This window comes from Ranitomeya variabilis, chromosome 2 (genome assembly GCF_051348905.1).
Source record: "Ranitomeya variabilis isolate aRanVar5 chromosome 2, aRanVar5.hap1, whole genome shotgun sequence".
In the NCBI taxonomy this organism is placed as follows: domain Eukaryota; kingdom Metazoa; phylum Chordata; class Amphibia; order Anura; family Dendrobatidae; genus Ranitomeya; species Ranitomeya variabilis.
The window spans coordinates 1,076,028,533-1,076,053,117 of record NC_135233.1 but is presented as its reverse complement, the minus strand read 5'-3'; the positions used below and the strand labels follow the sequence as shown (position 1 = coordinate 1,076,053,117).

The following is a 24,585-nucleotide window of genomic DNA, read 5'->3' as shown; positions in this document are numbered from 1 at the left end:
GGAAAGACCTGCCCTGTGGCGATTTCACAGGTATGAGGGACAAACTTCAAAAGCGATTAATGCAGCAGTGCCAGGGACCCAAAGTAAAAGAACCACCTTGTCAGAATGCAGCATTACTGCTGCACAAGGTGGCTCTTTTAGTTACAAACGTCTGGGGGGGTGACAGGTTCCCTTTAACCATTCTAACTTGCTAACTTAATAAAATTATGTTTAAAAATTGTTCTGATGTAAAGTAAAAATGTGGGAAATGTTATTTATTAGATATTTTATTCGACATAACTCTCCCGTTTAAGGGCATAAATATTACAAATTGCTAAAATTTCTAAATTTTTCTACAAGTAAATGGAAGTCATAACGAACAAATGTTACCAATATCATGAAGTTTAGTATGCAACAAGAAACATTCTTGGAATCAGTAGGATCCGTTGAAGCAGAATTATTACCACATAAATTGACAGTGGAGAGAATTGTAAAATTTGGCCTTGTCATGAATGTGAAAACAGGCTTGGAGGATGAAGGGGTAAAACGCTATTGCTTCTTTTGCTTAGCAAAGAGCTAAGCTCTTGATACTCCTTAATTAGGGATAATTTTTCCACCCATCTGTGCAAGAAGGCCATGCCTTTTTATGGCTTGTGTATGAACAATAGCAAGGCATGCATCTGAAACCAAAAAGGATAATGTTTGTACCGTTTAAACAATATAAGTAGCCCATAAAGCCTGAAACTGTTGTGTGTGTGGTAAAATAGGCTGATTACCACCGCTTACCATCCGTTTTTCAATAGCCGGATAGATTGAATGAAATCACTTGGACCCTAAAAAGGTTGTGTATCATAGCGTTCAAAATGGGACAGAGTACGTTCATGACCTCTAAGATTCAAATTACTTTATCTACACTGTCACGGTCCCTTTACTGCCAGTACATGACCATTTTTTGTGCCTCTCCATCTAGGGTCAATAGGGCTAACTCCACCTGTATGGTGGGGGTCATGGCATAGATGCATAACTTGCTGTTCAGTGGCTCCACCCAGTCACACAGCAATAAATTACTTCCCATAAAATTTGGGAAGTTGTAGAGCAAAGCCCCCAGGGGAATGATCCCCATGGCAGACACGGTTACTGACTGATCCAACATTTCTGCTCTGGAATGTTGCACCCTGTCGACTACGCCATATGTAAGCAGATCACCTGATGTAACACTGAGAAAAGTATTAGGCGAAAGTAACCAATTACCATAAACTGTTCAGTTTTCTAGAACGGACAAGAAAGTATGGTAACTGTGGCAAAAAAAGATAAAGCAGAGTAATTACAGTACACAGTATATGTCACAGGAATATCGCAACAGAGAGGGGCCAGAAGATCACGGCGTCTGGCTACACGAACCCCTACACTGATTGGAACTGCTTCACCCTCCTGTTAGAAGTGTAAGATGTCCTTGCTCTGTTATTGAAGGGGTTAAAAAAACTGGTGAAAATGCAGGAACATTTTATTTAAACACATCCAATTGTGGAATTTATTATTATTCCAAGATCTATTGCTTAAAATAAACTTTTGTTTATAGGAAAACTCTTTGAAATGTAGACCTTTGTGGCTTCCCTTTGAGTGTACGCCTATATGCAGTCAAAGAAGGACAAACCTGCAGGGTATTTTCAAAGATTTTATAAATTTGGTATTTTTCTGCTCTGGACTAACCAGTTCTTCAGGAAAATATCCTTGTTAGGAGGGGTGCTGTTTTTTTACTGAAACTGAAAATTTGTAAAACTGCTTAGAAATTAATTCCATCTACGGTACTTACCTTTTGAATGTTACTGCTCGTGAACATATATATGACCCTACGCAAATCTACCTATCTAATCTAATCTATCGAGGTAAGTATAGCCAAATTATTATTTTATAGTATACATGTTACATGTTGCTTTATAAGAAGGCGACATGGATCTGCTGGATTATGAGATTTTTTTTTATCATTGAACAGTCATAAAAAGTATGAAAACAGAATATGTTCAGGAAGAAAGCACAAAACAAAATGCAAACACAAAATTTAGGATTATTACTGATTGTTCTAATTGGTTCTTTGTACTTGGGCCATCTCAGAGAGCCGTTGTATGGTCACATTTTATCACTACTTGGACCCATGAGATTTTCCGGAAATGAATTCCAAACATGGTGATTACATTTTAGTATTTAGGTTCTGGATTCAAAATATGTGTTGGCCATTTGTTATTGTCTTAGTTTTTTAGCAAATAAATAATAATAAAAAAAAATATTATTTTTTGCATTGTGAAGATTTATCTTTAGCAAGATTTTTTTTCTCTTTTTGTTGAAGGCATATAGCAAATCTGTATATTCATCTTTAGGAAGTAATACATTAAGTGTACTGCACACGATTATTATTTCTGCACCATTTCTACATCTCTTGGCAGGAAAAACACAGCGTACAGTATTCGTGCTTTTAGTGCATTTTGTACACCTTTTTTGCATGTGTTTTTGGTCCAGATTTTTTTCCCTCTCATTAGTATGAGTGATATCTGCAACAAAAAAACTGGCATGATTTGAATCTGCACCAAATCTGCAAGTCACATGTAAGTAATGTGTGCATGAGACATCAGAATTCTCATTCACTTGGCTGGCATCAGAAAACTCTTCAGGTTTTGTGACAAATCTGCAACACGTGCACTGGCCCTAAAAAGAATTAGGCAAATTTATTTGATCGGGGCTGACATATACTCGAATTTTACAAAAGTCCATGTTATTCAGAATGCAGACTTTTTTTTTTTTATTCTCTTTGCGTTAATTCAGCAAAATGGCAGCTTGTGGGCCTCCATTTTGTTGATCCATGGAGGCCTGACAAAAGGTTAAAAAAACATATACAAGCGTCGTTGCTCACCTATCTGGAAAACCTCACTTTCTGACCCACCTGGTAGGTCCTTTCACAAGCATTCTAGTCATACCATCGCTTCTGGTCATCCTAAGCCTAGGCCATATTGTCCTACACCAACCACGACAAGGCCGTCATTTTGTCCTGGAAGAGCATGACGTACTCAACGACCGACACTCCAGGGGTGGCCAATAGTAATGAGCGAATATACTCGTTACTCCAGATTTCTTGACCATGCTCGGGGGTCCTCCGAGTATTTTTTAGTGCTCGGAGATTTAGTTTTTCTTGCCGCAGCTGAATGATTTACATCTGTTAGCCAGCATCAGTACATGTGGGGGTTGCCTGGTTGCTAGGGAATACCCACATGTACTTATGCTGGCTAACAGATGTAAATCATTCAGCTGCGGCAAGAAAAACTAAATCTCCGAGCACTAAAAAATACTTGGAGGACCCCTGAGCATGCTCGAGAAATCTCGAGTAACGAGTATATTCGCTCATCACTAGTGGCCAAGTCTCCTTCCCATGCCTCTTTCACCAGAGCAAGGGGCCCTTGTACATGCCGCCCATACAGGAGCCTCCCGGTAGGCAAATAGTAGGTATGGGAGGAGGAAGGCCTTCCATGTGAACATGATGAAGGTCCATCATGACGGGGAGGCCTGCGACCTGCACAACATGCACATATGACTGCTAAAATTTAAGGATTAGTTTTCATGAAAAATATAAGTGATAGAGCCAAATACCTTAGAAAAGAATTTTAAAATTATGAGAAAGTGTATTTTCAATTGCTTTTGATCCTTTTTTCCCTACATAATGCTCACAAATTACTAAGAATTACACTCTAAATTGAGAAAAGTTAGAGAGCCTGATGTGTTTTCTACAGAATAAGAATGAAAATAAATGTTTAAAAAATATCCTTACGAAAGAAACATTCCAAAATGCTATATTTTGCAGAGAAGGCTTAACAAAACAATAAGTAATTTAAAAAAAGATTCTTTATGGGAGGGGCGTCAGATTTCTGCTGAAAGGAAACTGAAACTAAGAGGATAGAGGAAGCATGTCGGAGACTTCTTACAGATAAATGTAGCGTTCTTGCATTCTGCACTTTGCTGCACAAAAGGGTTGATTTCACCTTCCTCCGAAATATATTGATCAGGTAGGTGTTTAGTGCAATGATGACAAATTATCTATCGAGTCAATTTACAAAGGTTGAGTTATGGGGACCTAATTATATTCTGGAGTCTGAGCTGTAGGGAATCTGTCAGGGTGCAGCAGGAGGGACTGATGTTGTTGGGGGGGATGTGATAATAAATTCTGCCTAAACTTCTAGCGACACAAAAAGCTGTTATCCCGAGAATAAAGGAACTTTACAAACCTCCTGCAACCCAACAATAAGGCTTCTGGACAAAGACTGGACTTACACCTGATAAACTCCCCAGTAGGATGGCGTGAGCGGAGCAGTAGACTAAGGAGTCTTTGGCCTAATTCAGACGTACTGTACCTGTTGTTTTTCATGGATAGAACACGTACACATAATCTATTGTGCTTTTCACATGTCCATGTTTTCCAGTTTGATGGATGAAAAGGTCCAATACAGATCTATGGGTTTGTGAAAAAGATGGACACTAGTGATGAGCGAGTATACTCGTTGCTCGGGTTTTCCAGAGCACGCTCGGGTGGTCTCCGTGTATTTGTGACTGCTCGGAGATTTAGTTTTTGTTGACTCAGCTGCATGATTTACAGCTGCTAGCCAGCCTAAGTACATGTGGGGGTTGTCTGGTTGCTAGGGAATCCCCACATGTAATCAAGCTGTCTAGTAGCCAAAAATCATGCAGCTGCGGCAAGGAAAACTAAATCTCCGAGCAGACACAAATACTCGGAGACCACCTGAGCATGCTCGGGAAAACCCGAGCAGCGAGTAATACTCGCTCATCACTAATGGACAGCACATGGATGGCATCTATTTGCCTTCTGTGTGCTGTCAATGTTTAACATTGCCAAGGATAGGAGAAGCTTTGTAATTTCTTTATTTATCAAAAAAAAGGAAAAATGGACACCTGGATTACATAGAATCATAGAATGTTAGAGTTGAAAGGGACCTCTTGGGTCATCTGGTCAAACCCCCTGATCCATGCAGGATTCACTAACCCATCTCAGACAGATGTTTGTCCAGCCTCTGTTTGAAGACTTCCATTGACTTCTTGCCCAGATGAAGGACTTTGCATTTCTCCCGTTTAAAAACCACTGATAACACCAATACAATATTTTCACATACAGTACGTATTTCAACACGGACTTGTGAATGAGGCCTAAGGCTATGGTCACATGTTGCATTTTTGCAGCTTTTTTCTGAAGGCAAAACCCGCTCTCTTGGCATTAACGAAGGTGTTTACAAAAATAAGTTTTTGCTGCTTTTTTCTGGTTTGTTTTTGCAGCGTTTTGCTGCATTTGTTCATGCAGCAAAGATACATGGTAGAATTTTTACAGCTATTTTTGCCCTTTCTCAGTACTTTCAATGGGTGAAAAAAACTTACAAAAATGCTGAAAGAATTGAAATGCTGCAGATTTCAAAAGCACTGCAGTTTTTCAATATAGCCAGAAAAAGTATGTGCATTTTTTTCTGCTTTTTCTTGTACTGTAAAAAGTAGCTTTTAATTTGCATTAAAAAGTAATGCAAAAGTGCAACATGTGAACATAGCCTTATCTAGTGTATGCTGTATATATACAGTCATGGCCGAAAGTGTTGGCTCCCTTGAAATTGTTCCTGAAAATTAAGTATTTCTAGCATGAAAATTATAGCATTCACACATGTTTATTTTTCTGTGTGTATTGGAACGGCACAAAAAACACAGAAAAAAAGGCAAATTGGACAAAATTTCAGACTAAACCCCATGGCCGGACAAAATTTTTGCCACATTCCAAAAATGTGAGTAAATAACAAAACGTGCGAACTTAGTCTTAGTTTAAATACAGTAGTATGAATTCAGTCTCCATTTTTCAAGATTCACATACACAATGTACGGAACTGACTGATGGTTTCTTATCCAGAAATAACAGCCTCAAAGACAAATATGCACTCAGTCCATGAAACAAAGACATCTGAATTTGTCCTAAGGCACGGAAAGAGCTTGTCCCATCCTGTGCTGCCCTCATGTGAGGAAACATATTTTTTTCAATGTGCAGCTAAAGAATCAGAAAAAAACCCCACAGAACTCGAAAGACACATTCCTACTAGTGATGAGCGAGAACTAAAATGCTCATGTGCTCATTGCTCGGGTCAAGCAGATTGGAATACTCGGGTACTCTGCCAGAACGAGCCCAATGTAAATCTATGGGAAGCCCAAGTATTTTTACCGCGATCCCCCCAGGGGTCCTTTGAAGGTCTAAAAACATCAGAAAATGATGGAAACACTGCTCAAATGACACAGGGACATCTTGGGGATCGCCCCTGGAAGCATTCCTGACTCCTAGTTCACAGCTGTAAGCAATGTTGCCAGAGTTTTACGCCATTTTTACAGGTGCACCAAAAAACACACTAAAACGAAACCAAAATGGATTTTGCTGGGAAATATGTTAAGGTACATCCTTTCCAGGGTAATGACTAGTATATAAGGCAAAATAATTAACCCCAGACCAAAATGCTCCTCCACCTCTTGGGCTATGTTCACACACAGCGTTTTTGATGAGTTTTTCAACTTTAACATTGCTTTCAACCAATACAAATGCATTCACTGGGAAATGTCATTGTGACATTTAACAACCCTAGCTGGCCATGTGGTGTGTGATACATAAGGAGACCCATCTTGTTTCATTTATGAAGGAGGGACTCAAAGTCACAAAGCCTATTTTTAGAGGGGCATCAGGCGGCATTAATATTCTTAAAGGGCCATTATTAAACAGTGGGTCTCCTATGCTGTTATTGCCTATGCACTGAGTGGCTGGGCTGCCAACAATTACAATGCACCACAATACCCCTTTCACGAGAGGTACAGGAGGGCTTCCTGAAAAAATGTTGCATTGAATGCAAGGCCTGCCCTGCTGCCAAGTCATATGCACCCCAAGAAGCCTTTGAACTCAGGTACTGGATGGCCACAGGAAAACCCACTTCACAGTCTTCAGTTCGTCCTGCCATACTGTTTCCTTATGCATTGAATGCAAGGGCGACCTTGACCCAAATTTGCACGCACCCCAATCCCCCTTGGAAGAAACATGGAGGAAGGCCTCATAAAAAACTGTCCCATTACAAAGGAATGGGTCTCCTAGACTTGTAATGCCCATACACTAAGTGCATGGGCTGACAAACATTTCCCCATGGGGGATACATTTTTTTTTTTTTTTAATATTTAATTAGGATCACAGTCACCCTTGGCAAAAAACTGTCTGTCTGTAGCAGCACGGAACACGTGAACCCTAGTGATCTAGTGGTGGAAAATGATGAGAGGTGGAGGAAGGTCTCATTAAAAACTAGGCCCAATTTAAAGGAGCGTGTCTCCTAGATTTGTAATGTGTTAAGCCTGGTGATCTAGTGGTGGAGAGTGAGGAGACATTGCTGAAGACCTCATGCAAAAATAGGCACAATGTAATGAGTCTGTCTACTAGATTTGGAATGTCCATACACGCAATGCATGGGCTGACAAACATTTCCCCAAGGGGGATACATTTAAAAAAAATATACTATGGGCAATCATAGACACCCTTGCCAAAAATTGGACTGCCTGTAGCAGCACAGAAGACATTAAGCCTGGTGAATAAGGAGACATTAAGATAAATAATACTGAAATAAAAAAAAATGTGAATCTGCTGATGAAAGTAAATACAAAAGGGAGGGGCGAACACAGATTCATATATATGATGCCAGAATGTGTCCAACAAGATATATTTGTCCCTAGCAACAGCTCAAAGACAGGGATATAAAAAAATATAATAGTATTTTAAATCCTATATCGTTTGCGCTATAGATACCCTTTTCACTTCAAAGAAAAAAAAAATTATAGATATATTTAATAGAAATAACACTAAAACATAACGCCACAAATAAAATTGGTCCTTACGGCGCTTTTTACCCACGCTGGTCACGTGACAGCTGACATCACGTAAGGTCCTGTTAGCTGACCGCTGCACTGCAGACCTAGATGTCGAGCTTACCACATGCGCGTACCATCGGTAAGGAGGCCCCGGGGAGAGTATGTCACCGGCCGGGACTAAGCTCCTGAAGATAACTTTTCTTTCCTGAGCTGCTATTACCACTCCCACGGAGGAGGACTTGAATGGCACCTTCATTTCTGAGATTCTTACATTGCCTATGGTAAGGTAACCTCAGTATCATGCACTTTATGCAACTTGATTTCTTGTACTGCATTATTCAGAAGTTTTGCATATTTTTTGAATGTGTCAGCAAACCACTTGGAATAACTAGACTATATGTCCAGAATTTAGGGGATATTGTGATTTTTTGCATGCTTTTATATGTAATTTGATCATTTAGTTTTATTTGTGGCATTATGTTTTAGTGTTATTTCTATTATATGAATCTATAAATTTTCTTTTTTTCTTTGAAATGAAAAGGGTGTCTATAGCGCAAGCGATATAGTATTCAATGAGTCTGGTGTCTTGACAACATTGTGGTGTTGTCCTGTTTGCCACTGTGTTCTCCCTTTGATAGTGGTCACATTTGCACCTGCCTATATATTTAAAAATTATATAATACTATTTCAATATTTTCATATTGTAGAGGTATACACTGGGTCATAAAAGTACGGTGCAGAGATATTAAAACTGGAATATATAAGAATAAATGGGAAAAATATATGTACATCTCATTTTGATGACAGTTCCCCCTGGGGGAGTTTATTTTGGTTTCTAATTAGTAACGGGCATCTGAAAAACACCCTTGCACAAAAATTGAGGGACTTTTACATCACGGAATACGTTCACCCTGGTGTTGTACTGGTTGAGGTTGATGAGTATGAGAATAAGGCCGGCATCACACTGGTGTTTTAAACGGCCAAGTACAATGCAATAAAAAATCGCATTGCACTCGGACCAATGTTAACATATGGGGCAGCTCCCAGCAGCCGATTTTTTGTCGGACGTTTTCTTCGGTCTGATACAATCGCAGCACGCCCTTGCAGAACTGCCCTCTTCTGCTCGCAAATTCTTTCCAACATGTGCAGCGTAGAGTTCCAGAGCGTGGGGACATCACACACCAGTCGGTGAGCAAGAAGCTGCAAACGCTGCTGAAGCACAGCAAGGGCGGTTGAAGCTGTAGCAGATTTTCTAAAATGGGCAGAAAGATGGCATACTTTCACTAGCAGATATGGCATCTCCGGGTAGCGTTTCAGAAAATGTTGAACCACGACGTTAAGCACATGGGCCAGGCAAGGTGTGTGTGTGAGAGCACCTTGCCTCAGAGTCGCCACCAGGTTCCAGCCATTGTCACACATGACCATGCCTGGCTGTAGGTTCATCAGTGTCATTCAAATACCTGACTGCTCTTTCAGCGCTGTCCACAACTCTTCTGCATTGTGCGGTTTGTCAGCTATGCAGATTAGCTTCAGCACAGCCTGTTGCCACTTGGCTGAGGCAGTGCTGCAGTGCTTCCAGCTTCTGACTGATGTGTTGATTTCAGAGATGGAGGTTGAAGAGGAGGAGGATGTGCAGGAGCTTTAGTCTGTGGGGGCAACCCTGATTAACGTAGGGCCCGCAATCCTAGGTGTGGGGAGGATGTGTTCCATCCCAAGATTGAACTGGGTACTGGCTTCCACTATGTTAACCCAGTGTGCCTTCAGTAAGATGTACCATCCCTGGCCACAAGCACTTGTCCACGTGTCCGTGGTTAGGTGGACTTTCCCAGTAAATGCATTGTGGAGGGCATGGGTAATGTTGTGGGACACATACTGGTGTAATGCCGGTACAGCACACCAGGAGAAATAGTGGTGAGGGGGGACCAAGTACCTTAGACGGCCACCACCATCATGTTGCGGAAAGCTTCTGTCTCAATGAGCCTAAATGGCAACATTTCGAGAGCAAGCAGAAGAGAAATGTTAGCATTTAGTACTGTGGCCTGTGGGGCGTTGGCTAGGTATTTCCGCTTGCGTTCCAAAAAACAGTGTTGTCACCTGCAGACAACGTTCCTGAAGCCTGGGGTTCGGCCCACAAAGTCGGGTGCTGTGCTGCCATGAGCCTGATCATGTTGGTGTTTGTAAGGCTGGTAGTTTTCCTACCTCTGCTGATGCGAGCATGGCAGGTACTGCTAATGGCCTGTTTGGGGTTATCGGCAGAGTCTTTAAAAAATAACCAGACTTGGGAAGATCTAACAGTTGGAATGGCAACTTCCCTCATGTTGGTGTTATGGGGAATGGATGCACGCCTTCTTTCTGTGGCCACCACACTGCTTCTTCCTGCCTGTTGGGGTGATATGCCTCCTTCCCCATGTGTGCTGCTGTCCTTGCTCTGCGTGTCCTCCTGCCAGGTTGGGTCAGTCACTATGTCATCCACCACTTCGTCTTCCACATCCGCACCCTGCTCCCCCTCCTAACTTTCTGGCAATTGTGTCTCATCATCGTCCACCTCTTGTGACACTTTTCCACATCACCTTCGTGTGACCGTGGCTGGTTAAAGCTTTGAGCATCATTACATGCAATCACATCTGGCCCCACTTCAAGTTGACCGGCCGAGAGTCCATAATCTTGAAAGGAAAAACTGAACAGCTCTTCGGAGAGTCCAAGTGTGGGATCAGTTGGCTCAGGGCACTCGGCATGGTGGGAGGAAGGAGGAGCAGGGTGAGGAATATCCAGTCCACACTCATGGTTACTCAGACTTGACTGTGTGGAAGACATGTTGGTGGTGGTGGTGGTGCCTAAGTGACTGGAAGCATTATCCACTATTCAAACAACAACCGTTTCACACTGCTCTGGCTTCAATAGTGGTGTGCTGCGATCCCCTAGAAACTGGGACAGGACGGTCAAGCGAGAAGATGTGGGTCTTTGTTGTGGCCCGCTTTCAGCTTGGCCACGGCATCATCCTCTGCATGCACCATCAGCTTCACGTCCACTTCCCTTTCCTTGCCCCTTGCCTTGCCCATTTTAAATGGACTACTGAACTATTTCAAAAGCTCAACACAGATGTATTTATTTGGAGCAAAATTATATCTGATCAGTATGCCTTCAAAGCTACGATTTTTCCAGCACAGATACACCAGGCCGCTGCCATAGATAACAGACTGTATAATTTTTTTTTTCTGTTGTATGTGAAATTTGCAAAAAAAATTTAAAATGAGTACAACAAGGTTAGTAGACAGAACTATGAAATTTATGCCTGCGAAGCTACAATTTTTCCAATATAGATACACCAGGCCTCAGCCTGACATAACAGAATGCATAAAATATTTGTTTTGGGGGGTGAATTTTTGAAAAATAAAAAAGTAGAGCAAGGCTATCACATATAACTATGATATGTATGCCTGTGAAACTATGATTTTTCCACCACAGATACACCAGGCCGCAGCCACAGATAAGAGACAGTATAACTTTTTGTTATGTTGTATGTGAAATTTGCAAAAAAATTAAAAATGAGTACAACAATGCTAGCAGACAGAACTATGAAACTTATGCCTGCGAAGCTACGATTATTCCAACACAGATTCACCAGGCCTCAGCCTGACATAACAAACTGTATAAAATATTTGTTTTGGGGGTGAATTTTTGAAAAAACAAAGGAGAACAAGGCTAGCACACAGAACTATGATATGTATGCCTGCAAAACTATGATTTTTCACAAAAGACACGCCAGGCCGCAGCCACAGATAACCAGACTGTATTTTTTTTCCTTTTGTATGTGAAATTTGCAAAAAAATTAAAAATGAGTACAAGGCTAGCAGAGAGAATTATGAAACTTATGGCTGTGAAGCTACAATTTTTCCAACACATACACCAGGCCTCAGCCTGACATAACAGACTGCATAAATATATATCTTGTGGGTGAATTTTTTGAAAAAAAAAAAAAAGTTCAACAAAGCTAGCAGACAGAACTATGATATGTATGCCTGCGAAGCTATGATTTTTCCAACACAGATACACCAGGCCTTAGCCTGACATAACAGACCGCATAGAATATACATTTTTTCAGTGAATTAAAAAAAAAAAAGTAGAACAAGGCTAGCACATAGAACTATGATACGCATGCCTGCGAAACAACGATTTTTCCACCACAGAAACACCAGGCCGTAGCCACAGATAAAACACTGTATGTGAAATTTGGCAAAAAAATAAGGTAGCAGGAAGAAATATGAAACTGATGCCTGCAAAGCTACGATTTTTCCACCATAGATACACAAGGCCTCAGCCTGACAGACTGTATAAATATTGATTGGATTTTTGGTGATTTTTGGATAAAAAAATGAGTGGAACAAGGCTAGCAGACAGAACTATGAAACGTATTCCTGCGAAGCTATGATTTTTCCAACACAGATACACCAGGCCTCAGCCTGACATAGCAGACAGTATAAAATATTTGTTTTGGGGGTGACTTTTTGAAAAAAAAAAGAACAAGGCTAGCACACAGAGCTATGATACGCATGCCTGCGAAATTAAAATTTTTCCACCACCGATACACCAGGCCACAGCCACAGATAACAGACTGTATAATTTATTTTCTGTTGTATGTGAAATTTGCAAAAAAATTAAAAATGAGTACAACAAGGCTAGCAGACAGAGCTATGAAACTGATGCCTGTGAAGCTACAATTTTTCCAACACATACACCAGGCCTCAGCCTAACATAACAGACTGTATCAAATATTTTTTGGGGGTGAATTTTTGAAAAGAAAAAAGTAGAAAAAGGCTAGCACACAGAACTATGATACGCATGCCTGCGAAACTACGATTTTTCCACCACAGATACACCAGGCCGCAGCCACAGATAACAGACTTAAAACAGATTGTTTTTTTTCTGTTGTATGTGAAATTTGCAAATAAATTAAAAATGAGTATAACAAGGCTAGCAGACAGAACTATGCAACTTATGCCTGCAAAGCTACAATTTTTCCACCATAGTTACACAAGGCCTCAGCCTGACAGACTATAATTTTTAGTTTTATTTTTGGTGATTTTGGGATAAAAAAAATGAGTGGAACAAGGCTAGCAGACAGAACTATGCAACATATGCCTGCGAAGCTACGATTTTTCCACCACAGATACACCAGCCGTCAGCCTCAGACAACAGACTGATCTAAATGGGGCCTTGATTTTTTTGGGCGCAACTAAATTGTGTCAACAAGCTGGCTATGACACAAAAAAAAACATTTTTTTTTGCGCACTCACATCTGGTGCCTGGGGCAAAAAAATATGGTAGATTTGCACATTCTTCAATTACAATAACCTGGCTGTATTAGGCAGTGTGACCAAGCAAATAAATGTTGAAATAAGGGGGCTATGGATTGCTTTAGAATAAATGGAGCAGGTATAAGATGAAGAAAAAAAAAGCCACAGAAAACTGCAGCTAGGTATATATTACATAAGCAGCAGCAGGAAGTTATGGAGCTTTTGGAGGGATGCAGTGGGAGCTATGTAATCACATACAGTGCCTGCAGGCCTTGCACTGATGTGAATATGCTGTGCCCTGCCCACCTAGTGCTGCAATCTCAGGACCCCCGAATTAGCCATAAAAAGAACAGTTGTTTTCTCAGGAGTTGTGGACTGAACAGTTGCAGACCTACACTAACTAAAAAGACGATTCTTACCCTATCTCAGCAACAGCTCTCCCTGCACTCGCTAAGTCCGGAGCAGAATGCGATGAGCAGGGTGGCACCAGGTCTCTTATAGACCTGGTGATGCTGTGTGGCCAGCCAATCACTGTAATACCCCAACAAAGATGGCTGCGGCATTACAGTGCATGACAGACAATCCCTACCCTGTCAATGTCACTCTAAAGAGCGCCAGAATTGCAGGGCGGAGACCCGAGCTCCCACCCAATAATCCCGGAAACACTCAGTGCTCGCCGAATACACCGAACATAGTGTTACTCAGGCGAGTAACGAGTAGTGGCGAGCACGTTCTCTCATCACTAGAGACCACCACATGAAAGCCCTGTCATGTGCATCCCAATCTCCAGACCTGAACTCCATTGAAAATCTCTGAAATGTAATGAAGAAGATGATGGAGAGTCACAAGCCATCAAAGAAGAACTGCTTAAATTTTTGCACCAGGAGCAGTGTGAAAGACTGGTGGAAAGCATGCCAAGACACATGAAAGCTGTGACTAAAAATCATGGTTTTTCCACAAAATATTGATTTTCGAACTCTTCCTGAGTTGAAACATTAGTATTGTTGTTTCTAAATGATTATGAACTTGTTTTCTTCACATTATTTGAGGTCTGGAAGCACTGCTTTTTTTTAATTTTGACCATTCTTCTTTTTCAGAAGAAAAATACAAAATTTATTGCTTGGAAATTCGGAGACATGTTGTCAGAAGTTTGTAGACCAAAATAACAATTTGCATTTAACTCAAAAAATATACCTATAAGGCCGTTGTCATACTGGCGTATTGCATCCAATGCGAGAGCATCGGATGCGATATGCTAATGACCCTCGGCTCCTGCTCTGCTGTGAGCAGGAGCCGAATGTCATGCGTCTGTGCTCCAAGCCTCTCGCACAGAGCGGATCGGAGCACAGCTGCGGAGGAGGAGGAGAAACTAATATCTCCATCTCCTCCATTGCTGGGGTCCGCTTATAACGCACATCACTTGGATGATATCTGAGTGATGTACGCTGTCTCACTCGCACCCATAGGCTCATATGGGTGCGAGTGACCCGAGAGTCGGCCGAGTGTCTGTGACAATCGCAGCATGCTGCGATTGTCTCGGACTGAGGAAAACAGCCGACAAAAAGTCGGCTGCTGGGAGCTGCCCCATAATTTAGCAATGGTCCGAGTGCAATGCGTTTTTTTATCGCATTGCACTCATCCGTTTATATCGCCAGTGTGATGCCGACCTAAAGAGAATAATCAGACAAACTGAACATTTTGCAGTGGTCTCTTAATTTTTGCCAGAGCTGTATATTTTTTTTTCTTTTTTAGGGGTACCCAATTAAAGCTTTTGTTATGGGGCCCTGTGATTTCTATTTATCCAACTGCTGCCACAGGACAGTCTCTCACAAAGTCCTTTACTACTGGCAGAGGGAATCCTTTGCTGGATTCCCTTGCATTATAAAGATTAATATGTTGTGTTCCAGCAACACTCTTAATATCCTTTATATATTTTTTTATTTGCTTCCTAATTATTACTTTTTAATATTTTATATTTTGTTCTTGTCCTTTATTTCTATTTGGCTTATTTAAATTAGAAAGATCAATAATGACTAATGTTATTTTTTTTTGCATCATCATCTCAGGTGGAACCAGATTTAGAAAATGGATAATTCTCAAAATTACGACAATGGACCTTCAACAAGCTCATGCGCAGCAGACTATTTCCCAGTACCTAAGCTCATGGGGGACGACATGTACCATGTTTTCATTAGCTTCAGTGGAGTTGACTCTAGATGGGTGCATCAGCTGATCCACAGACTGGAGGTTACATTTCCAAGCATTAAAATCTGTTCTCATGATCGAGACTTTACTGCAGGAAAGACAATCATAGAAAACATGACTGAGAGCATTCAGAGGAGTCAGAAGATGTTGATGGTGCTGAGTCCAGATTTTGTGCAGAGTCGCTGGTGCCTCTTTGAAGCCAATCTGTCCATGTTCCAGGACTGTATGTCACATAAGGCCATTGTGCCTGTCATGCTAAAGCCGTGCCCAATGCCTCTGTATCTCAGCCATCTAACGTATCTAGAAGCTGAAGATGAGCAGTTCTTTGAAAAACTGTGCAACAGGCTCCTGAGGAATAACGCTAAAGAAGCAGAAGACATCTTGGTTCACTTCCAATCATCTATACTATATGGCGGAAAGCATCTGCTGTCCCTGGCAGCCGTGAATGAAAATGATGAAAGAGCTCTCACCGGAACGTTCTCTGACACTTGTGTGCCAGACTCTCTGAAAGCTGTTGTGAAAGACCCTGAAATATACAAGAAAGCCATTCAGCTGATAAACAGTACCCCAACTGATTTCTTATCCTCTAACTGGATGAAAGCCAAGATATGCCTGATTTTATTTTTTTGTGTATTACCATGTGTTTCTTTGATGGCTTTCATATATGTATGTATGGAACAAACTTGGTGGCACTTTGGGAACTTACCATTATCTTTCATTCCTTTTGGTCTTGCCATGTATAAGCTAGAATTCTGGGAAAAACATGTGTTTAGAAAGGACACTCACAACTTGAGACGTAGAACTGGTGAAGCCAATCTACTATTGGTTGAGACGTCCATCCTTGCCGGTTGCTCCTCTAAATCCAGTTTAGTTTTCGTCTTTGCGCCGTTGAAAGAATGTAAATCAATGTTCCAAATGACTTTCCGATCTGATACTGAACTGTCAAAATGTATGTGGGAAAATGCAATCATCAGTTATTCTTGTGATTACGCCAACTGTATGGCCAATAAACACTTTCTCGGCGGTGACCCAGATCCCCCTGGGCATTTAGCAAATGGCATCTGTTTCTGCCAGTATGTGGCCATGCAAATAAAACAAGACAAGTGGTCATGATCTCACCAGGATAATTATGCAGAACGGTCGAAAGGCACACTTCTCGAAAATCCCGTGAGCAATGGAACAGTGATAAAGACAATAAATAAAAGGTACATATACCTGAAACCATATGGCAAATATGACAAATTGATTATCAGGAATAAAACAAAAATAGCCTTTTTTGACCTCGTGACAGGTCCTCTAGAATCTTTAAGATGCCGTCATTAAACATGACTTTGTCACCAACTATTTTGACAAAATTAGTGTAATCTCTTTATCATTCTATAAAAGTTACTTGATCTACAAAAGGTTTATGGCAAAAAAATTGACTGTTGGTGTGTTATTTGACATCTTCAAGTTGGGCTTAAAAAATGATGAAATTAAAACAAGCCTCCACCCTTGTGAGAAGTCACTCTAAAGATATATGCAGATGTTAAGTAAGATTGGTCCAAGTTCACACAGGACAAACATAAGGACAAATGCACACCAGTCAGACAGAGCCAGATTCACACAGGATACTTACTGGGAAGTAGCATGTGTGCAAACATATCTCTAATGTTGCACAGCGACAATAAAATAGAGATAGGGACTGGTTCAGACACTGCAGCTTAGCAATAGGTATAGGTCAGACAAAGGAGGTATAAGGATAGGTACAGAGTCAGACACAGCAGATAAAGAAAGGAAGCTGCTGCTACAGCAGGTATAGGGTAGTGAGTACTTCAATTGGTTTGGATGAAGCAACTGAGTCAAGTACACCTGGTTTGGAAACAGGTGCTGATTCAGACACAGAAGCATACACAGACAGGTTCAGATACTTACAGAGCTGATACAGGGAAAGATACAGAATAGATACAAGCAGGATAAGAGTCAGATCCTAATTCAGACACAGGTACAGGCATGGGCATACAGACTCAGGGACACAGGTACAGACAAGAACAAATATAGATGCAGGTTCAAGGTACAGGCCTGGTTATTCAGCCTTGAAATTATTGGGAAAAATCCAGCAACTGCAAAAGTCACAAATAGTGATGAGCGACTATACTCGTTGCTCGGGTTTTTCCGAGCATGCTTGGGTGGTCTCCGAGTAATTGTTAGTGTTCGGAGATTTAGTTTTCATCACCACAGCTGTATGATTTACAGCTACTAGCCAGGCTGAGTACATGTGGGGGTTGCCTGGTTGCTAGGGAAAACATGTGTTTAAGCTGGCTAATAGCTGTAAATCATTCAGCTGCGGAGATGAAAACTAAATCTCTGAGCACTTACAAATACTCGGAGACCACCCGAGCGTGCTCGGGAAAACCTGAGCAAAAAGTATATTCGCTCATCACTAGTCATAAATCATCACATTTATAAGTAGATTAAAACATGAAAAGAAAAATTTTTAAAAACATGATAACGGTCGATGCGATTCGAGCTACACTAGCTCTTAATCATGACAACTAATGTGCAGGAACTATAAAAATATATAGCATAGAAAATAGGAGTGGAATAGACAAATCACAAATATGCTTAATTGTTAACCCTATCTGTACACAGGAGAAAAGAAAGGAAAGGGAGGAGGAATGGGGAGAAAGAGTGCGGAGACTCAAAGAACATGTTTCACAAAGATGAGTAATATTCTGTAAGAAAAATATACATATACATACCTCCCAATCGTCCCGGATCCAGCGGGACAGTCCCAAATTTGAGACACTGTCCCGCTGTCCCAGCAGGGATCTTACTTTTCCCGCATTGCACTTAGAATCAGCCAACACACCCCCCTGCCATGCATACATTTCAGAAGGGGGTGTGTACCGATCACTATGCAATTCCATCTATGCACAGCACACTCCAGAACAAACTGCATCACCCCTCCCCTCATGTCTTGGTCACATGACCGTGACATAATCACAGGTCCTGTAGTCGCTCCTCTCCTGCATATGCTAGGGTTATAACAAATTTTGTGTAGCCAAATAAGAGCCTTGTTCCTGGGACACCGGTATGTACCGCCCCTTCCATGCTGGGCACCCCCTGCCGCACACACTTGGATCCAGTCATATGATATGTGCCCCCAGACTATGCAGATAGCCACCTCAGTGTCCAAGATCCTGCTCTGCCCCATCCATTCCCGCTGTCACACATGGCAGTGTCATGTCTGCTGTGCAGATGTTGAGACATCGTCCTGGAACTCCTAACTATAAGCAGCTGCTCACCATACAACTCCCCAGTAATGGAGAGCTGCTGGTGTTCTATCCAGTCTGTGGAATCTGTACCCTGATGTTCTGCTGATCAGGCTACAACTTCCAGCATGCCACATAGTAGTAGTTTTGTGGCTGATGCACACTGCCTGTTCTATTAGGTTTCACCCCCTGTATCTGACTGGGCACCTGTCCAGTATGCCTGCCTGGATGTGGCCCCGCTCTCTGACTTCCACAATACAGCTGCCAGTTGTCTACTAATGGCTGCCAGGGCTGTGTGCCCGCTGGTGTGCCATGGAAATAGAGCGGGTTTTATGAATGCTGAATGACATGGCAAGGGATGAGCCTTGCTTCACCTCCATGCAGTATAATACATGTCCCATAGTCTTCAATATAATATAATGTATCCCATAGTCCTCAATATTGTATAATACACCCCCATAGTCCTCCATATAGTCAGAGGTGCACCTATAATGAGGCCAGTTGAGCATTTGGCCTCAGGCGGCAGGGAGACAGAGGGCTGCAGCCGCCCTGCAGTCAGATAACGTGGAACCAGCTGCCTACGGCTCCAAGCTTCAAAATGGGCCACTGGCCTCTTAAATCTTCTGCACAGGCCCTGGTGCGCATGCTCTCTTGGTGCAGGCTCTGACCAGGGCCACGGTGGCCCACGTGAGCTCAGCTCTCATTCGTTCTTGTGCGTGTCTGTGGCCCTGGTCAGTGCGGGCAAGCAGGAGAGCGCATGCACCAGGGCCTGTGCAGAAGTTTGATAAGGCCGCCATGGTGCACACGGATGCCTTAGCCTCACTCTGTCTGGTGCTGGCCAGTACCAGAGTCAGAGAGCAGCGATCTCCTAATCAATCACCGGCCGACAATCGCTCCAAGTCCTCAGCACGCTGGCTGGATAGTGAACCCACCTCATCCTCCCCGGATCTCAGGTGAGTACCAGGATGACAGCTTTTTTATGTATGTACAGCATTTGCAGTTTGACCTGTATAATGTGTATAGACTGCTGTATGTACAATATATAGGTGACACTGCTGCATATAATCACTGTATCACCTATATAATGTATGCACAGCAGTCTACATACAGTACATTATATAGGCAATGTTGCTACTGATGTGTATATATGTTATATAGGTGATACTGCTGTATATATATATATATATATATATATATATATACTAGATTGTGGCCCGATTCAAACGCATCGGGTATTCTAGAATATGCATGTCCCCGTAGTATATGGACAATGATGATTCCAGAATTCGCGGCAGACTGTGCCCGTCGCTGATTGGTCGAGGCAACCTTTATGACATCATCATCGCCATGGCAACCATTATGACATCTACGTCAATACTGTGCCCGTCGCTGATTGGTTGAGGCCTGGTGGCCTCGACCAATCAGAGACGCGGGATTTCTACGTCGATACTGTGCCCGTCGCTGATTGGTCGAGGCCCAGGCGGCCTTGACCAATCAGAGACGCGGGATTTCCAGGACAGACAGAAAAACCCTTAGACAATTATATATATAGATACTGCAACTATACAGTATCACCTATATATTGTATATACAGCATTTGCAGTTTGACCAGTATAATGTATATAGACTGCTGTATATACAATATATACTGTAGTTAATACTGCTGTATATAATCTCTGTATTACCTATAGTGTATGCACAGCAGTCTATATACATTATATAGGTGACACTGTGACTGCAGTGTGTATATACGTTATATATAGGTGATACTGCTGTGTATATATATTCTGCGACTACACAGTATCACCTATATATTGTATATACATCATTTGCAGTTTGACCTGTATAATGTGTTTAGACTGCTGTATATACAATATATAGGTGATACTGCTGTATATAATCACTGTAACACCTATAATGTATACACAGCTGTCTATATACATTATATTGGTGATACTGTGGCTGCGGTGTGTATATACATTACTGTATGTATAGGTGATACTGCTTTGTATATAGATACTGCGACTATACACTGCAATCACAGTATCACCTATATATTGTATGTACAGCATTTGCAGTTTGACCTGTATAATGTGTTTAGACTGCTGTATATACAATATATAGGTGATACTGCTGTATATAATCACTGTATCACCTATAATAGATACACAGCAGTCTATATACATTATATTGGTGACTCTGTGACTGCGGTGTGTATATACATTACTGTATATATAGGTGATACTGCTTTGTATATAGATACTGCAACTATACACTGCAATCACAGTATCACCTATATAATGTATATACAGCATTTGCAGTTTGACCTGTCTAATGTGTATTGACTGTTTTATATACAATATATAAGTGATGCTGTGATTATAATTATATACAGCATTATCACCTATATAATGTATGTACAGCAATCTATGTACATTATATAGGTGAAACTACGACTGTGCGGTGTGTGCATAATATAGGTTATACAACTGTGTGTAATATACTGCGACCGCTGTGTGTAGCCGATATAGGCTGTTGTGAATTCCGTTCTGGAGCTCCCTCCTGTGGTTGCTAATGGTATTTTTGTGAGTTCTGCCCTTGGGCTCCCTCTGGTGGTTTCGAGTGGAACTGCTGCTCCTTTAGGTAGCTGTGGCAGCTGCCTTCACTAATCGCCTTGCCTGGGTTTGTTATTTAAACCTGCTCTGGGCTTTAGTTCATGCCAGCTGTCAATGCTCTTGGTTGGATTTGGTTCTCTCCTTGGATTTCTCATATGGCCTGTCCTTGTCAGCAAAAGATAAGTTTTTGCTAAGTTTTTGTTTGTCCATTTGCCTGGACTCTATTGCTCTGCAAATATGTCTCTTTTTGTCCAGCTTGTCACTATGTCATATTCAGGCTAGCTGGAAGCTCTGGGAAAGCAGATTTGCCCCTCCACACCGTGGGTCGGTGTGGAGTTCATTTTTGTAAACTCTGCGTGGATTTTGTAGTTTTTAATACTGACCGCACAGTATCCTTTTCTCTCTGTCTATCAAGTTTAGTATTGGCCTCCTTTGCTGAAATCTGATTTAATTTCTGTGTACGTCATTTCCCTCTTCACTCACAGTCAATAGTTGTGGGGGGCTGTCTTTCCTTTTGGGGTTTTCTCTGAGGCAAGATAGCTTTCTATTTCCTTCTTTAGGGGTAGTTAGTTCTTAGGCTGTGAAGAGGTGTCTAGGGAGAGTCAGGAATAGTGTTGAGCGATACCGTCCGATACTTGAAAGTATCGGTATCGGAAAGTATCGGCCGATACCGGCAAAGTATCGGATCCAATCCAATACCGATACCCGATACCAATACAAGTCAATGGGACTCAAGTATCGGACGGTATTCCTGATGGTTCTCAGGGTCTGAAGGAGAGGAAACTCTCATTCAGGCCCTGGGATCCATATTAATGTGTAAAAGAAAGAATTAAAATAAAAAATATTGCTATACTCACCTCTCCGACGCAGCCTGAACCTCAGCGCGGGAAGCGGCAGCGTTCTTTGTTTAAAATTCGCGCTTTTCTTTCCTTACGTGAAGACCCGGCTTGTGATTGGTCGCGTGCTGTTGTGGATTCTGTTTGCGGGCTCCCTCTGGTGGTTACTGCTGGTACTGGGTGACTTTGGTGGGTTGCGGCCTTTGGTTTCCATCTGTCCATCAGAGGCTGGGTGTTTCCTATTTTACCTGGCCTTTCTGTCATTTCCCTTGCCGGCTATCAATGTGTTCAGATGTGCTCTGTTTGGTTCCTGCCTACCTGCTCCCAGATCTTTCAGGATAAGCTAAGTGCTGATTTTCAGTTGTTTGGTTTTTTTGTCCAGCTTGCTTAGAATGTCTCTTGTTAGCTGGTTGCTCTAGTGGACTGAGGTTCTCCCCATGTGCCATGAGTTGGCACATGGGTTCTTGTAATCTCAGGATGGTTTTTTTGATTAGGGTTTTTTGCTGACCGCTCAGTCCCCTTTTGTGTCATTCTGCTTTCTAGTTTTCAGCGGGCCTCTATTTGCTAAAGCTATATACATCATCTCTATGTGTGTGCCTTCCTCTCATTTCACCGTCAATACATGTGGGGGGCAACTATACCTTTTGGGGTTAATTCCTCTGGAGGCAAGTGAGGTCTTTGTTTTCTCTGCAGTACTAGTTAGCTCTTAGGCTGGTGCGTGGCGTCTAGAACCAACGTAGGCACGCTCCCTGGCTATCTCTAGTTGCGTTTGTCAGGCGTAGGGCAGCGGTCAGCCCAGGTTCCATCACCCTAGAGCTCGTCCGATATTTATTATACTTTGCTTATCCTGTGCTATCCCTAGCCATTAGGGATTCATGACAGTATAGCCGGCCAGTAAAGTGTTAATTGTTTGGGCTGAAGCAGGAGATAAGAAGTGTTCAAGGGAAATTTTTTTTTTTTTTCCCTTCAGAGTTTTGCTGCCTAGCCCTTAATTGCTGTCTAGCTGCTTCTTACCTCCTCTTAACCCTTGAATGGCTCTGATCTTAGCCGTTTATCATGGATGTCCAGAGTTTGGCTTCCAGCCTGAGTAATCTCGCGGCAAAGGTTCAAAACATACAGGATTTCGTGGTTCACACTCCCATGTCTGAACCTAGAATTCCTATTCCAGAGTTCTTTTCTGGGGATAGATCTACCTTCCTGAATTTCAGGAACAATTGTAAATTGTTTCTCTCTTTGAAATCTCACTCCTCTGGAGACCCTGCTCAACAGGTCAAGATTGTTATATCGTTCCTACGGGGCGACCCTCAGAATTGGGCATTTGCATTGGCACCAGGGGATCCTGCATTGCTCAGTGTGGATGCGTTTTTTCTGGCATTGGGATTGCTCTATGAGGAACCTAACCTAGAGATTCAGGCTGAAAAGGCTTTATTAGCCCTCTCTCAGGGGCATGATGAAGCGGAAATATATTGTCAGAAATTTCGGAAATGGTCGGTGCTTACTCAGTGGAATGAGTGCGCCCTGGCTGCAAACTTCAGAAATGGTCTTTCTGAGGCCATTAAGGATATTATGGTGGGGTTCCCTGCGCCTACAGGTCTGAATGAGTCTTTGGCTATGGCCATTCAGATTGATCGGCGTTTACGGGAGCGCAAACCCGTGCACCAGTTGGCGGTGTCTTCTGAACAGGCACCTGAGGCTATGCAATGTGATAGAATTCAGTCCAGAAGTGAACGGCAAAATTATAGGCGGAAAAATGGTTTGTGTTTTTATTGTGGTGATTCAGCTCATGTTATATCAGCATGCTCTAAACGCACAAAAAGGGTTGATAAATCTTTTGCCATTGATACTCTGCAGTCTAAGTTCATTTTGTCTGTGACTCTGATTTTTTCACTGTCTTCCATTTCCGTCGATGCCTATGTGGATTCAGGCGCTGCCCTGAGTCTTATGGATTGGTCATTTGCTAAACGCTGCGGTTTTAGTCTAGAGCCTCTGGAAGTTCCTATTCCTCTGAAGGGAATTGATTCTACACCATTGGCTATGAATAAACCGCAGTATTGGACACAAGTGACCATGCGCATGACTCCCGTTCATCAGGAGGTGATTCGCTTCCTTGTACTGTATAATTTACATGATGTACTAGTGCTTGGTCTGCCATGGTTACAAACTCATAATCCTGTCCTGGACTGGAAAACAATGTCTGTGCTAAGCTGGGGATGTCAGGGGGTTCATGATGATGCACCTCCGATTTCTATCGCTTCATCTACTCCTTCGGAGATCCCTGCGTTTTTGTCGGATTATAGGGATGTTTTTGAGGAGCCTAAGCTCAATTCGCTCCCTCCTCATAGAGAGTGTGACTGTGCTATAGAATTGATTCCGGGCAGTAAGTTCCCTAAGGGTCGTTTATTTAATCTGTCACTGCCAGAGCATACTGCTATGCGGAATTATATTAAGGAGTCCTTGGAAAAGGGACATATTCGTCCATCTTCGT

At 42.1% G+C, this 24,585-nt stretch overlaps 1 protein-coding gene across 2 annotated transcripts; it reads left to right on the top strand.

Moving 5' to 3' along the window:
- Positions 1–1,755: 1,755 nt before the first annotated feature.
- Positions 1,756–16,856, top strand: LOC143810207 (uncharacterized). Of its 2 annotated transcripts, none has more exons than XM_077293081.1 (2): positions 1,756–1,865; positions 15,257–16,856. In XM_077293081.1, exon 2 carries the CDS (start codon positions 15,276–15,278, stop codon positions 16,506–16,508), a length of 1,233 nt encoding a protein of 410 aa, XP_077149196.1. In that variant the 5' UTR covers positions 1,756–1,865; positions 15,257–15,275; the 3' UTR covers positions 16,509–16,856. The 2 variants fall into 2 exon arrangements, with proteins under 2 accessions (XP_077149196.1, XP_077149195.1); XM_077293080.1 differs by lacking the exon at positions 1,756–1,865 and adding an exon at positions 3,905–4,028 and having other exon boundaries at positions 15,257–16,855.
- Positions 16,857–24,585: the final 7,729 nt, after the last annotated feature.

Excerpts from the sequence above, each read along its gene's own strand:
- LOC143810207 (XM_077293081.1), top strand. The coding sequence starts at position 15,276 with ATGGATAATTCTCAAAATTACGACAATGGACCTTCAACAAGCTCATGC.